The sequence below is a fragment of the Buceros rhinoceros genome, unplaced genomic scaffold (genome assembly GCF_000710305.1).
Source record: "Buceros rhinoceros silvestris isolate BGI_N320 unplaced genomic scaffold, ASM71030v1 scaffold1295, whole genome shotgun sequence".
Lineage (NCBI taxonomy): Eukaryota > Metazoa > Chordata > Aves > Bucerotiformes > Bucerotidae > Buceros > Buceros rhinoceros.
In genome coordinates, this window is record NW_010413255.1 from 97,338 (window position 1) to 112,583 (window position 15,246).

Consider the following 15,246-nt stretch of genomic DNA (forward strand, 5'->3'; position numbering starts at 1 on the left):
GATACATTCCCAGCGCTCCTCAGCTGGGTTATTTTGGAGTCCTTAACTCATTGTAATGCTGAACAAGATGGGAGAAAAAAGTCAATTCCTCCCTTGTTTTAGCACATAAGTCGCATCCAGTTCTCAGTAAGGATGTTTAAGCCAAAGCCTTTGCGAAGAATGGAAACCCCAGATGCAGAAACTTCCCGTTCTGGAGGACACAACACTCTTGCTATGAATTAGGGAGTGGGAATTCAGTTATTCGGGAGTTGTGGTAAAGCATTTACTGGAACGGTAAGCGTATGCATTTACTCTGGTGGATCACTGAATGAAGATCCTCACGTTTTTAAGATGTGCCATGTCTAATAGAGAGGATTCCAGTCATGCAATTGCTCATCTCACCAGAAGACAAAAAAAAAAAACCAAAAAGATGGCAAAAATCTTCATAGTTTCTTGCTGGAACTGAAGAACTAGTTTGCTGCGGGTGGATGCAGAAGGAACTTCCACAGTTGGAGGGGGAAAATGTTTGGCAAGATTTGCAAAGGCTACGGCTTTACCCAGAGCCATGAATTATAGTTGTGAACAATTGTTTTCAGCTGATGTGATGTGTTTCCAGCGGGGTAATTAACGTCACTCTGTCAACATGGCTCTGCCTTAACAACATGTTAAGTACAGTTCCAGGACTGAAAATAAATAATTTAAACTGCTTCACATGAAGTTAACTTCACTCCCAGCTTATTCGTTAACACAGTCAGATAAAACAGTCGGTTCCCTCTGTGCTTATTTAGTCCTGTCACTTCTCACACCTTCCACACTGTGAAACAAAATGACAAGTTGTAACAGACAGACACGGGAAACAGCTGCCTGTGTCACATCACTGCAGTCGACAGCAGCCCTTCCAACGACGCCGACTTCAATCCCGAGCCTAAGTAATGAAAACACAGGGTTTTACTGATGTGCAGAAAATCGTGTCTCAAGGCTGGCCTCATCCTCTATCGCGTCAAGGACAAGCCGGACCCATTTGTCCCTGCAGCAAATACTAAGCACAGCAACACATATCCTGCGGGCTCTTTGCACCTCGGAAACTCAGCCCTCAATTGCTGATAGGATCCTAACGCCTACGAGCAGTGCAAACGTTTATCAGAGGCACCATCCTGCTTGGGAGCATCTGCGTTGTCCGTAACCGAGGTAGATGGGAAGTGAAAGAGGAAACGGGCGAAGAAGGGCAAAAAGGAGGGTTTGCCCAAGGTCCTGCAGCAGGCTCGTGACAAAGCCAGGAAGCTGCCATCTTCGGCTCACAACTGCGGACTGGCACTGGGAGGCCTCCTAGACTCCCTGTGGAACGATGCAAAACTACGACTAATGATATTGAAGACCCACTGACAGTTACTGAAGGGGTTTTTGCCTTTTTTCCTCTACCCAATCGCTTTCTGAAAGTATTATTTGATTTATTCAGTTAAAATACCAGAGAAATACCATGGCCAAGTTCTTTAAGAGAGGAGTCTATAATTAGCTTCATATCCATAATTACTTAACGGTCTTATTTTTCAAACGTAGGGCACAGAGGATTGGTTTAAACCCATCTTGGCCCAGGCCTTCTGCAAGACTAAGGGTTCTAACATAAAAACCAGCTTACTGCAACAGGAGACCTGATACTTAAAGCAACTTGCTCATGTCTGTGTCAGAGTCAGTTCTACAAGCAGATCTGGTATATATCTCTGTTTATATTTTCATAATAATATCCCTTCCCTCCTGTGTTATATCTTATATAAGTCTCTCATATGTAAGCCTTTAACAAATTGCTCATGCTCATGTGCTCAGACACACGTTCACATAAATAGTATCATTATCGAGAAAAGGAAGTCTGACAAGCTTAGCTAAATGGAGTTTCAATGTATTATCATGGCTAAAAACCCAAACTTAATTCTTAGCTGCTTGGCTAACACCTAAATTTTACCATCTCTCCTAAAACCGAAATAATTTTCTTGTAAATTAATATAACACCTGTTACCAACAGAAATACTGTAAACACACAGATAAACACATTTATACAGAGAAGAAGAGAGAGACAGAATAAGGAGTAGTTCAAATCAAAGACTCAACAGAACTGTCACTGAGATCTTTAGAAAAAATCAAGTCTGACAAAAAATCAGCCCAGGAGTTTTTCTAGCCAAAAGCTGTCATGTAGTCTATCAGGATCTACTGTATCTGTCACTCTTAATAGCGCTTTTATATTTAATCAAAAGCCTAATTAAAACTAAATGACTGTATAATTCCAGCTATATAATTATCTTTTCCACACTACTACATATATACATCGACTGTCAGCTGTAATACCTCAGTGAATCCCGTACACACCCTTCGTTCTGCAAGTTGTGGCTGAACGCATATTACTGTGCTATAAAATAAGCTCTTTCTGCACAGACAATTAAACAGACTTAATTTTCCAAACTAACATATTCTCTGTGAATATGCTGAATATCTGATATGACTTACCAAACATGCACAGTACAAGAACATATGGCGGGTGTTTTCTGCCACCGTGTGATACAAGGGAGGTATAGCGGTCTTCATAGTCTAAGCCTCTGCCAATTCCCCGGCAAGTTCAGCAACGCTGTTTGTATTTATAATTATAAAACACTAAAAAGGACTGACTACACAACAAGGCTCAGCTGTTCCTGTGTTCAAGCTAAGTATGTTAAAGTTAAAATAATGTTAATTTCTACAGCCCACAGGTATGAATCCAAAAGAGAAAGCAATCACTGAAGACCCTTTTACCCTAACACCTATGAGCCCTTCCCCCTTGGTTATAAACACCAAGAGAAAGCACTAAGCCAGGGGAAAGGCCTTTAGCAGAGCTTCGTGTTAAAGACCAAACTGCTAGAGTAATCTGTGAGAATAAATGCTGTCAGCTGGGAAGAAAAATATTAAGAAAAGAGCTAGCGTAAATTCCTTTTCCTCAGGGCAAAACTGTAGCTTAAATCTGGGAGATGAAAGGAGGACAGTGGCACTAGCAGAAGTTCGGATGTTGACAGTCACCGAAGAAGAACTGGAGAAAAACTAGGGCAGGGCATGGACTGCATTTCACATGCGAGGTATCAAAAGAAGTTTTCTACTGGAAGTAGCACAGGTCGGATGGCATCAGTCCCCGTTACAAGAGCCACAGAAAGAAAAGGCACAAAAGTTTAGCAAAGGAGAATAAAAGAGAGAGAATAACAGACAGTATGTGTGTTACCAAGTGAAAACCGCAACTGTTGGCGAGCGCTGCAAATAACAATTCTCCTGTAGCTCAACCCTCCTCTCCCCAAATATCTTTCATTTAACTTCTGACAGCTGTCAAAACAGAATGTGATAGTACCAGGGCTCTAAATGCAGGAGAAGAGAGAGCTTCTTCTTGAATATAATGATTTCACAAACCTGGGCTGTTCTTGAGCTTCCTCAATACCCACGACAACAGAAACATTTGATTTTAGGTGGCAATATTCCGACACCCCTGGTACTTCTCAAATAGCCTGCAGGTGAGCACAATGTTGAAGGAGAATTCCCAGACCTGAGAATTCCCTAGGTGGGAGCTGTCTGCTTTTCAGTCAGGAAATAACAGGGAGCCCAGTCCTGTGACACGAGCAGAGTGCTCCTTCGTTCAGCAACCTCTAATTTCATATATTCTAAAGAGTTTCCAACCAGGAGGGAATCAGCTCCTGTGACTAACAGGACTACATATATATCCCATGTCATTAAGCTCCATCCAGATGTCCCCACATGAAGCCTGAAGGCTTCCATTACACCAAAACACCATCCCAGCCCTCGAGAGTGCAAACGGTTGAATTCCACAGAGGTGAACGAATGACTGAGGAGCGGAGGTGGCAGGTGGTGTGTCACCATTGACAAAGTCAACTGTGACCACGAGCAATCTATTTGCTGAGCTACACCCCATCAGGTGAGCCGCTCCCATGCTAGAGCAAAGAAAAAGAAGGTAAGAAAAAAAACTCTTACAAAATAAGCCCTCGAGAACCGACCCAAACAAGTATGGGGGAAAAGGAAAAGGGAAGGCAGGCACACAATTCCTCCATCTCTGTGGGCAATCCTCTGTAGTCCTAAAGGACCAAATTTAATTAGAACAGTTCACTCTGTGCAGATCTGCAGGTGCTATGCGAGTTGTTAAGGGCAATTCTGGTAAATGTGTTCTCCTTGGGCCTAGCAAAGAAGGGAAGGTAACAAGTGCGCTTCAATTAACTACAAAACCAAAAGGAACCACCACGATCCTCCAGCTCACAGACCGGCCACAGAATTTCTCCCAGAAACTGAAGACTGATTTTAAACTAAAGACTTCATCACGAGCCCCAGGAAATTGTTACGGTATTTTATTATATTCATGACTGGCATTTTATTGCGAGGTTGAATTTGCCTAACTTCAGCTTCCAGTCCCTGGATCTTGTTATAGCTTTGTCAGCAACACTGAAGAGCCCTCCCCCTCCCCAATATCAGATATCAGCTGGATCACACTCAGCATCAATCAGCCCTTCATACTGGCAGGGCCGATCTGTGTGAGAGTAAATTTTTCAGCTCAACGCAATATCACATTGCCTTTGAGAGAAAGACCATTATTCACACTTTATTTTCACTTCACCCTTGTACTCAGAGCTTAAAAACAAAACCTCAAAATGGATTTGGCACAATTCATATGTCACAGAGGCAAAGTGCTGGGAGCAGCAGACAGAGCTTTCATTCTTGAAAAGCTTTAGAGGATCACACTGAAAACATTAGCAGTGGCTGATAAAACGAGTGCAATACGGGGTAATTATATCTTTCACCAGAACGAACAGATGCACACTGACTTCAGCAAAGCTGGGTCTCTTCACGCCAGCTGAGGACCGACTTTCTCCCTCTTCTTTTTTTAATCAATAAAAATTATGCAAAAGAAAAGGTTCTGTGTAACTTTACAGCAATGACAGATCCCAAAAATCCAAGTTGCCCAACTGACCTGAGTATTGGTGTTTCCAGCTTGTTCGATTTTTGCTTCCCTTCCTGAGAAGCAACTATTATCCTTCAGCCCGGTCTGAGACCACAGTCAAAAATAAACACAGTTTATTTTCGTCAAGGGGAAGATTTAAAACCACGTATGACTGTGGATCCACATACATTTTTCTTCCTTCCCCTTGATGGGGCAGCACAAAAATGAAGTTACTCTTCAGCCTGTATCATGAAGAAACCCCCAGGCAAGATGACCCACTTCAGTGAATTCTGTGTTCACATCCAGCATAAGCCTCTCCTTAGCATCTGCCTGGAATATTAGACTGGGAAGCCACAGAAGAATGATATGAAATGCAAGGTGAAACCCAAGCAATTTCTCTAGCCCACGTTTCCAAACCTGCTGCTCCAGACAGCGAGGGCCAGGGAAGAAATCTTAATCTGATCTGACTGAGACCAACAGCAAATCTGAAGCGACTTCAGTAAGGCCAGAACTGCAGCTAGCACCCCAGAACAAAAGCTGGTCTCTCATTTCACATGCCATGCAACCCCAGAATCACTCTGTGGTACTCCCACACGTATTCAAATTACGTGCACTATATCAGACAGTTTCCACCGGAGTGTATACCTTCGGAGCTTCGGTATTTCAATTTGTTAGTCACGGAAAGCCAACTTCAGTGCAAAGGTGACACACAGATAATAGAAGCCCTGCGCAATGTGTAAGAAGACAGAGCTATTTCATTTAGTTTCTCTTCTCCTTCAGCTTGATACCACAGAAATGGAAGTTTAGCTGAGAAGGATGTTTTTGTGGGAATCTGCCAGCTCTGCTTTTTGTGGATGTTGGCATAAGGCAGTCAGGTGGAAGCTCTTTATTAAAAATGTTATCAGTGTTTTGAACACAAAACTGTATTTTCACAGGAACCTGACTGATTTTGCTAATGAAATGTATGTTTTCTCCTCAGCTCTACTGCCTGCATTTTCTGGTTTGGCATTGCTGCTATTGAGTGATGACTCATTAAGTGTCTCTTTTCCATTTGCAAAGGGGAAAACTACCGTTAAACCAGCAAATTAAAATCAATATTATTCCAAAAAATAACAAGTAGGGGACATGGATTTCCGCTTTTTCTCCTTCTGCACAATGATTGTGTTCTTGAATATGCAGTTATCTGTGTTTCTCTGAGGAAAGAACTTAATCCTTATTGTTTAGATTACAATAGGAATATAAAAGCTAGACTGTGATTATACACACCAGTCAATAACTTCCTTCCATTTCTACATTTTTCAGCATTACAAGTCAGCTTGCTTCTCTCACAGATACTCATCTATGATTAAGTTACTTCAATTTAAATATGAAGTGTCCACGGAGCCTTGAGGCACAAATGAGTGACCATCTTCCTGCTTTCCTCCCTTCATATACTTTGATAGCCAAGCTCTGGACTAATCCACACAGCTGGGCATTCACCGGGCTCAAATTCTGGTGTCACTTTAAAGGCCATAGACGTCACTGGTTTGTACTGTCCATCACTTTAAGAGCTTTTCCTTCTTTCAGGCAACAACAATGGCACGTTAGAATGACCAGCCTTAGCTCATTTACTAGCCAAAATAAAAAACCTTGAAAGACAAAATATGAATAAAAATAATGACAAAAATTGTTTCTGTCACTGGCAGCCTGAGCAAGATGGAAGCACACAAAAAGCTCTGACATTAGGAGGTGAAAATAGAGGTTTTAGAGACAGGAAACAGTGCAGTGAATTCCTCCAAGCCTCTGCCAAGGTACTGCAGACAGAGAAAACGTTCTCATCTGCCTGTCACTTGGGCAATGCTAGATCGTACAACCGGCATGGAGGCCTAGAGAGGTAGCAGAGTTCAGATCCAAGCCACACGTGGATCTGAAGCCACATCATTCACATGGATGCAAATGGCATCAGTGGAGAAATGGGACATTTGTTCTCATCTTCCTGAGATACAAAGCAGCATTTGACATGGAGAAACATGAGAGTTTTCACCCGGGAAAAAGCTACCATGCCAGATGTTAAAATGGCTTGAATCTTTCCTGGGGGTTGTACGGATACTTTAGGCTCCTACATGCAGACTGTCACGGAGATCTGACTTCCATGGAGGTCCTTTTCAAAATATCCATGACACTGATTGGATCTGAAACTCTCAAGCATCATAATTCTACTTCCCCTTCCTCACCACTCTGGATCAGTTCTCTCATTAAGAACAGACAACTGACACTGAAACTCAGAAGGGCAGACGTAACAGAGGGAGGTAATTTGGAAAATTTGCATTTGGGTGTGGCCCTCCTTGATAAACCACACGTTCATCTTTGTCCGTATTGCAGAAGACCGATTTCTCATTGCTGCCAACCTCTAACATACCACCACCCACAAGGAACAGTTCTTACCACACCGCCTTACCCATACCTTCGTCTGCCTTGGCTGCGCTACGGCAGTGTAAAGCACATACCACGGGGCACTGCAGATGCCTCTCTCAGCAGCACAGGCCACCTACCAAACGTATCCACTAGTGCAGAATTGAGATTCTCACAGACTTTTCAATAAAGTACCGTATTTTCATCTCAAACCTCAAAGCTCTCCCCGTAAAGACTTATATGAAAGGCTAAGGCGGCCGTGCGTCTCCGCTGCAGGGAGTCTCTACAGCAAAGCTGATGCTTATATACGCCGGCATCTCCACCTTCTTCTCTACAAATAAAGGGCACAAACCTCATCACTTTCTATGATAAACATTTTCTATGCTATATTCCTTTGACAGAAATAAACAATGGCATGCAATTAATAGTAGCGCGCCTATTAAATACAAACAAACTGATAAAAAGGAACTCTAACCGGAATTCTCGGCTGCACGCGCTTCTTCCCAAAGGGAAAGGATGAGAGAAGAAATAGCTTACAACAGATGTTAATCTTTGGGCTTAACACATTACCGGAAGGTGCTTCAAATACAGTGACAAGCACAGTATAAAAGCTTATATAGAATAAAACAGATTAACAACTGTATTTATGAAGGGCTGTATTTTCAGCCAGGCCTCTGCCAGCCTTTCTTTTGAAAAAGCAATTCTGTTTCTGTTTTCTTCATGCATACAGGCAATGAATATTAAATACTGTTGCAAAACCCTTAGCCTGGTTATCTACCACGCTGATTAAGTTACTTTGAATTAGATTATCCCTCTTCTCCTCCACTGGCATTCCAGCACAGCCCCCTGAAAGCACTGAGGGTTATATACCAGAAAGGTGCATGACTCCCCTTAGGGGATTATAGTCCTTTTCTCCTCTGATATTGTAATAACAACTTTACCCAATTCAATTATTCCTCACTCGAACAATAAAGTGCTCTTGTCTCTCTATGGCATGAATCTGTGTAACTTTTTATACAAACATGTATATCTGCTAGCTTCTTTTCCAGTTTCTCAAAATGCTGATTGACTTGCATTTAGTAATATTTTTCCACTTTCAAATGGCTACGCACAGTCTTAACACATTATACTTAAAAACAAATTTAAAAAAAATTTTTTTAGCCTTACGATGCAAACAGAGAGGCTTTGTCACAGACCAGTCTGTTACACCTTTCTTCTACAGCACACAGGGGCATCGCACAACTTGGATTCTGCCTACAGGAATTCTCTTCCTTTCAAGAAGTTTTCCCTATCGCTAGGGAAGCAGGAGTAGTGGATGGTTTTGGTACACTTGTAAAGAGAAACAGCAGCTATTAGTGAAACTGCTCTCATGAGAAAATGACCAGAAATTTTAAAAATGAGAAAGTGTGTCTAAGTTTTGAGAACGTCTAGAGACCACGGTCTCTGGCTGGACTCAGTGATGAATAAGCACATGGTAACAAAACAGCCCCTGCAGCCCAGTGACCGAATTCAGACCCCACAGGATTATGCATATTAAAATCACTTCAGGAGACAGAGAACAATCAGCACTTCACAGCAGAACTGGCTAGCGTCAATTGAAAACCACACACGTCTTATCTAAAACATTTGTGCATACCTGTTTCTTTTCACCACTAACGTTCACGACACCTCCACCGCAGGCATCTGCTACATGACTCTGCTCTACTTTAATCAGCAGTGTCACGAGCAAAGGCATTCCAAGCCCTGCTTTCAACCAGGACTGGAAAAATAGGTCAGGGAAATGCCATTATAATCTGATTTAAATGCTATTCAAATCATCACAGTTTCTCCATTAATTTGAATGAGAATTGGATTGGGCCCAAATCTCTGACAACAAAATGGGAAGTTTATTTAAATATCTTCATCATTTCATTTAAAATCTTCCATTTGAAGAACAGAAAATAAGTTTTCCCACGTGCCTTCAGACTGTCTGCACTGCAGCTGGAAACTGAAGTCCCAACCTGACATAAGGCCACCCTCTCCTTACAGCTGAGAAGTGCCATAGAGCAGAGGCAGAGCCCCTGTGTTGGAGCAGAGGACCTCCAGGATCTGCCTCTCAGAGTGCAGTGGACAGTCAGTTTCCAAGCATCTCATCCAGCTGGAAACCTCAAAGACCAAAGTAAGAAGAGAAAGACTATTTGGAATTAACTTTCTAAACACCACAGCTCACAGCAGAAATTTTATTTATTTGATGAAAGCAAGAATAACCTCATATTCTGTAAAGAAAAAAATTTAAAAGGAAAAAAGTCTGCCAAGAGGCTTGTTTTGGCAAATAATGAATGCCTAAAGAAATATTGTTTGTATTGTGCAATGAACTTGTAATTAATGTTTGTTTGCTCACCATTTAACAGCAGTTCTGCACTAAGTGATGGGATTTTGCTGCCATTTGTGAAAGTGCAGATTTTGAAACTTCATTCCCCATATGGAAGAGCTCCCAGGGGGTCATATTATAAACCCATTCAAATGAACAAAACGCATGACAAGTGCCTGCACAAATGTGGAAAATGAGAAAGCTATATATATTATTTTACATTAGCACTGTTAAGTGCCTCAGTTTACTTGTGTGGCATTTTCCTGCTTGACTGCATAGAGGTAAATCAAAAGAGGTTGTCTAGATGATGAGAATGGAAGCAACAAAAATATAAAATTCCTTTAGATGTGACGTGAGGCCTTTAAATGGAAGAGTCCCCTGTTGCCTTCCAGCCAGCCTGGCAATGTTTATGCCTCTCATGCCTACATCTAAACCTAAAGGGACTCTGAAATCCCAAAGAAATTATGAGACTGGCCAAAAGAGAAATGCCAGGTAGCAATCAGTGTGCTATCAAGAATGCAGACACGGACCTGGATTAATTCCATGTATCTACATGCACCCAAAACAGAAGCGCAATCTGCCCGGTTAAGAGCGAAGCCACTTCCAGAGGGCAACCCAGACACAAAGAGGCTACTAACGTGGCAGGAATCCCAAAGCGGATCCATCCAGGCCTTCCACGCCTCCACAGACAAGAAGAGAGGCAGCGGCACATAGAGACAAGATGAAGGCAGTTGAGGCGATCGCCTCTGTGCCTGCCACAGCGCTTGCACAAACTACACCCGGCTGCTTGAGTAAACAGGCAGGCGTGCAGGCGGGCTTGCCGAAGCCATTGCTGCCATGGCGTCATCGCTGTCGGGGCTTCACACAGTTCACTGCTCGAGACTTGGCAGCGATGGAGGTCAGGGAAGATGCAACACCTTGCAGAACAAGGTTCAGCTATAGATAACATGCATGACGAGTACAGACGTTGTATTGCCTTCATTCTTTGTGTGAAATACTACGGATTTTTGGTAGAGGAGTGATGGTCATTGTTTCGTTTTGAAAAAGCTGTTCCTTTCATTTGCTGCTACATCGGCACCCAAAGCAGAGGTGGTAGCAGATGCCAAGCTCAGTGGGACCCTCCTTGTGGGTATGCTTGGGAGGTGGTGGCAAAGCTGCCTCTCAGGAAGTCAGTCCTAGAATGGAAGGATCGTGCCACTAACTCAGAGCAAGGTACAGGAGCCATGCCTGTCACCCCGCGGGTGATTAGTAGCCAGCCTGCTCTGCAACCAGGTTTGATGTGCAATAGCTGATAGGATTTCATTCTGCGCATCTCCTACTGGAAGATGCTATATGCCCCTTTATTTCCAAAATAATTTTAATTTGTAGCTTGTTTTCTCAGAGATATGAGGAAGAAGCAGAAAGAGATATTCTTTACCGTAATACCTTCGCGGTATTACATCGCCTTGCTTTCTGGCATTTTTATATTTCCATCTGAAGTTTCCTTTCTGTTCTCCTGGACCACAGGTTCATACTGACCCTCAAAATAGAGACGACTATGCACTCACCTACAGCTGTTTTGAAGGAGAGCTTTCACAGTGATCCAGCACTGCAGCCCACTTACAGTGGCCTCCCATCGGGGAATGACAGCTTGACATCACTCATTTATGGCTACATTAAGTATATTTTGAAGGCATTTGAGTATATAGTTAGAAACTAAAATTTCCACATGATCTCTCTTGAAACATGAAGCAGAAAGCTTTGCTGGGTGGAGGGAGTTCCCCGCTAGGAAAAAATATGGAATTTTTAAACATCTCTGTAAGCTTCGAGTGGGAGAGGAACATAGACCATGACAAGCTGGGAAGGAGGAGACAGCTGGTAAACGGGGCAGGCTGTTGCTGAATAAGGAGGTACTGGTCTGTGAAAAAGCCACAAAGAACATAGGACAAACCTCCGGGAACGTGGGCTTACATACAGCTGCCTACTTCATCTTTAGTTTTGACAGAAATGAGATTGCTGTGTGTTTATTTCCCATGCTATCTGTAGGAAAGAGAAAATGTAGAGAACTGTGGCTTAGGGCAGCTGAGGAAGGGTTGGTGTTTCATTAGTATTCAGCACGAGTGCATAAACAGGTATGGAAATGAAGGCTGTGCTAGGGAAGGAGTGAAACAAAGTGAAATACAAACAAAAATATTGCCATAAGCTAAACAGCAAGACAGAAAGGATATACGTTCTTTTCAAAAAGTTGAGGAAATCAGTTTCCTTCGCTTTTTCCAGTTCTTCAAAACTGAATCTAGCACTGAATGAAATTTTTTCTACTTAAAGTACAGAACATTGATGCTTCTCTAAGTGCAGCATTTGCAATGCCATCGTCACTGCTGAAACATAACCTTAATGATAATTTAAGCCCCTGTTACAGGTCTTTCAGCTGCTCTTGAACCTCATCTATTTTCAGGAGCGATCTGCTCATCTTTGACCCCCCAAAACGGCAGAAATCAATGTGTTATTATGCTGTAACAACAACTGAAAAGCAAAGTCTTGAACTTGATAAGAAAACTATAACCTTCCTTCATAGTCACAACTTTGCCTTCCACAAAATGTAATTTAAAGAGAGAATTTAAGAACTTTATCTTGGAAATACTGCTTCCTCCAGGCAGACTCAGCTCACAAATCTTCTACTAGACTCTGCCACTACGAAAATGTTATGAAAAAAATAGAGGAACAATAGGAAGGTCCAACGTTGACTTCAATGATAGAAAAGTGTTCATATATGAGAAATAGACCTCTAAGGGTCACACAGGGAGAAATATATTTATACTTAATAATCAAGAATCCAAACCACAGAACTACAGAAAAACGGTTGTTGCGAATGACATCCAAAAATCCTGAAAAAGAGGGGTGAAATGGGGAATAAAGTGTATGGTTAGGGGAACAGTGATATTCAGAAAAGAAAACACGGTTTGAAAAGATTTTAAAAATCCGTCTGTGTAACATTCCTGTCAATCCTACCCAGCAAATCTTGCCTCAGTCTGGCACCTGCGTTAGTTGGGCCAAAACTTTGTATTGCGATAGAGAGGGATAAGGCAAGTAAGTTAATAAAAGAACGCGTGAGGCTAACTCTTGAACAGAAAGGTTAATACTTCCACAGCTTTTACAGAATTGCAGATTTTTCACTTCTGCGATTTGTGATTCATCTTATGAAGCATAAATTTACATTTCACCATATGTACTTTGTTCTTCTACAATGAAACGACAAGATTTTTCAACAGCTTTTCATTGTGCTAACAGTATGCTCCCAGAAGAAAGCTGATTTGGGTTGGGTTTTTTTGGTTTTTTTTCCCCACGAACTGGAGAAAATCACAACTCTGTTGTTCAACTCACTGAAGGGGAGTCTATTGAGTAAAATAAGTGTGCTGACCCACACAAGCCTGGGCACCAGCCAGGAACAGAGCACAATACATAGAAAACAACACAAACCCCTCTTTGGAACTGTATTTTGTACCTGAGGTAGCACTGCTGGTCCTTGTCCTGCCAACCTCTGCAAGGAGCTGACCTGAGGAACCTTAATGGGCACTGCAGTGATAGTTCCCAAAGTCTGTTGGAAGAAAAACAATAGAACAGAGCTTAAAACACTTGCACAGCTTCCCCAGAGAGAATCCGCCTGACCCAGCAGTTTCCCTTCCAGCTCTTTGTCTCTTCCCGACTCCCAACAAACGGGTATCATACACCAGCCCATTTGAAGCTCCCCCTCCTGCCTGAAGAGTCCGAGACTCTTCTCCTTAACCTCCTCTACAAAGAACTGTTAACTAAAGTCTATTGTCTCCTTAGAGCATTTGGTAATTCTGAGTGCAAAGGAGACACCTTGTGAATTTTTTTGGTAGACAAGGCAAACAGAACTGTGCTGCCATGCCTGAAGGCTGTCGAGGCACCAGCTTGTTTGCAAACCAGATCTGAAGAGAGGTGAAATGTGCCACACTGAAACTTTCAAATGTGCATTGGTAAGATGCATTTCATGGTAGCCAGAGTCACAAGAAAAGTTCATTGTGTCTAAGTAAATAGTAAATACTCAATTATTAAAACAGAAAGATACATATAAATCTACTACAGCACACTGTAACGTAACATTCAGCGAAGACAACATCCATCTGGGCCAACACAGCAGCTATTACTAACGATGTTTATTTTCTCTGCTCACTCTTCTCTTGGTTGGATAACAATTTCATTCAAAGCTTATTTAAAACTTTTGAGGTAGCTCCTTCTATAAGCATATATATTGCTGTATTCTACATCAAGTTTACTTAGTGGATGGCGAGATGATACGTGTTAATCCAGTATTATCTTTAACCCTTATGAATACAGTTAGATACCAAGAGTAAGCAAAATATGTTTTCATAATACAGAGTCAAGTACATACAAGTTTCCCCTCCAAAAAAATCTCTGTTTCTGTTTAGCCCCACTTCTTTTCTGACTTTTCATCCATCTGTAGTGATACAGCTATCTGTAAACCCCCATTCGTGAGTTCTGTCACAGAACGGTCTGAATGGCACCTCTTTCTCAAGCCTCACCCACAGAGGCTCCTAAAATACTGGATCGGAGTTGTTGTAAATAACCTGTACTTTCGTTTCTCCAGTAAAAAGGACAGATAGATTATAAATTTAAGATTGGGCCATAGGTCTAAAGAACATTGCTGACTTTCCCCCTTCACTCTCTTTCATTTCTTCTCTCCTGAATACAGTTCATATTTTGGTTAATTGGCCAATATTCTTAGGACAAAGTTTTATAACTTCTGTCTAAAATTTCTTAACCGCTGCTGGGGTGACATGGCAATATAAGCAAGCAGACACTTGTCATTATAACAGCAAGAGACACATAGTCACTGATCACAAAAAATTATCAGGCTGCTAGAAAAGGATAATAAGGAAAGTAAAGGAGATTAACCTGAATTCTCTAAATTTAACTCCCCTCAAACATGAAGTATTAGAGCACAGTCAGTAAGACAAAGTTTGCTAATATTACCCCAATCTGGTAATGAAATTTGTCAATAAAAAGGAAACTATAATGTAATCATCTCAAGGAAAGTAAAACCGTGCCAGTTCCATGCCAGTATGTTCTCCTCAGACCTCAACAAGAGAGAGGTCGAACAGTCTCCTTCATTCTAACCGCAGCATTTGATAGGAACGCCACACATTTTCACGCAGAGTATTTTTAATGAACTTGTCCTACAGAGTTTATATTTGTAACTCTGCTACTCCTCATGGAGACATTTGGGGAGGTGATATTATATATTCAGCAAGTATTAAAATTTGCATAAGATTTTCCTGAGTTAACCAACATGGAGAGCTGTACAGTTATAAACATGCAAGACAATTTTTCCTGAGTACTCGTGGACTATCAGTACCCTGGATTACCCGTGGAAAAACACACCCCATAAAAATCATTAGAATGCTGCCTTCAGCCAAGGGCAGAGTTGGGGGGGAGGGCACGCACAAAGCAGCATTTCTACCCATGGATGCCAGAACAAGTAAGTTATACCTTCCTGAAGAAGTGCAAAGAAAAGAAAGGAGTATTTCCACTGCCATTCTCCCTACGCGGCAAC

General features: G+C 41.9%; 1 protein-coding gene across 1 annotated transcript in view; it reads right to left on the reverse strand.

The window, feature by feature from the left end:
* The window catches only part of PHF21B (PHD finger protein 21B), a 42,218-nt gene that overhangs the window by 26,367 nt on the left and 605 nt on the right, over positions 1 to 15,246 (reverse strand). Inside the window, exon 2 of the mRNA XM_010136650.1 lies at positions 13,153 to 13,245. Within this exon, the coding sequence (XP_010134952.1) occupies positions 13,153 to 13,245 (93 nt within the window). The remainder of the gene's footprint in view (positions 1 to 13,152; positions 13,246 to 15,246) is intronic.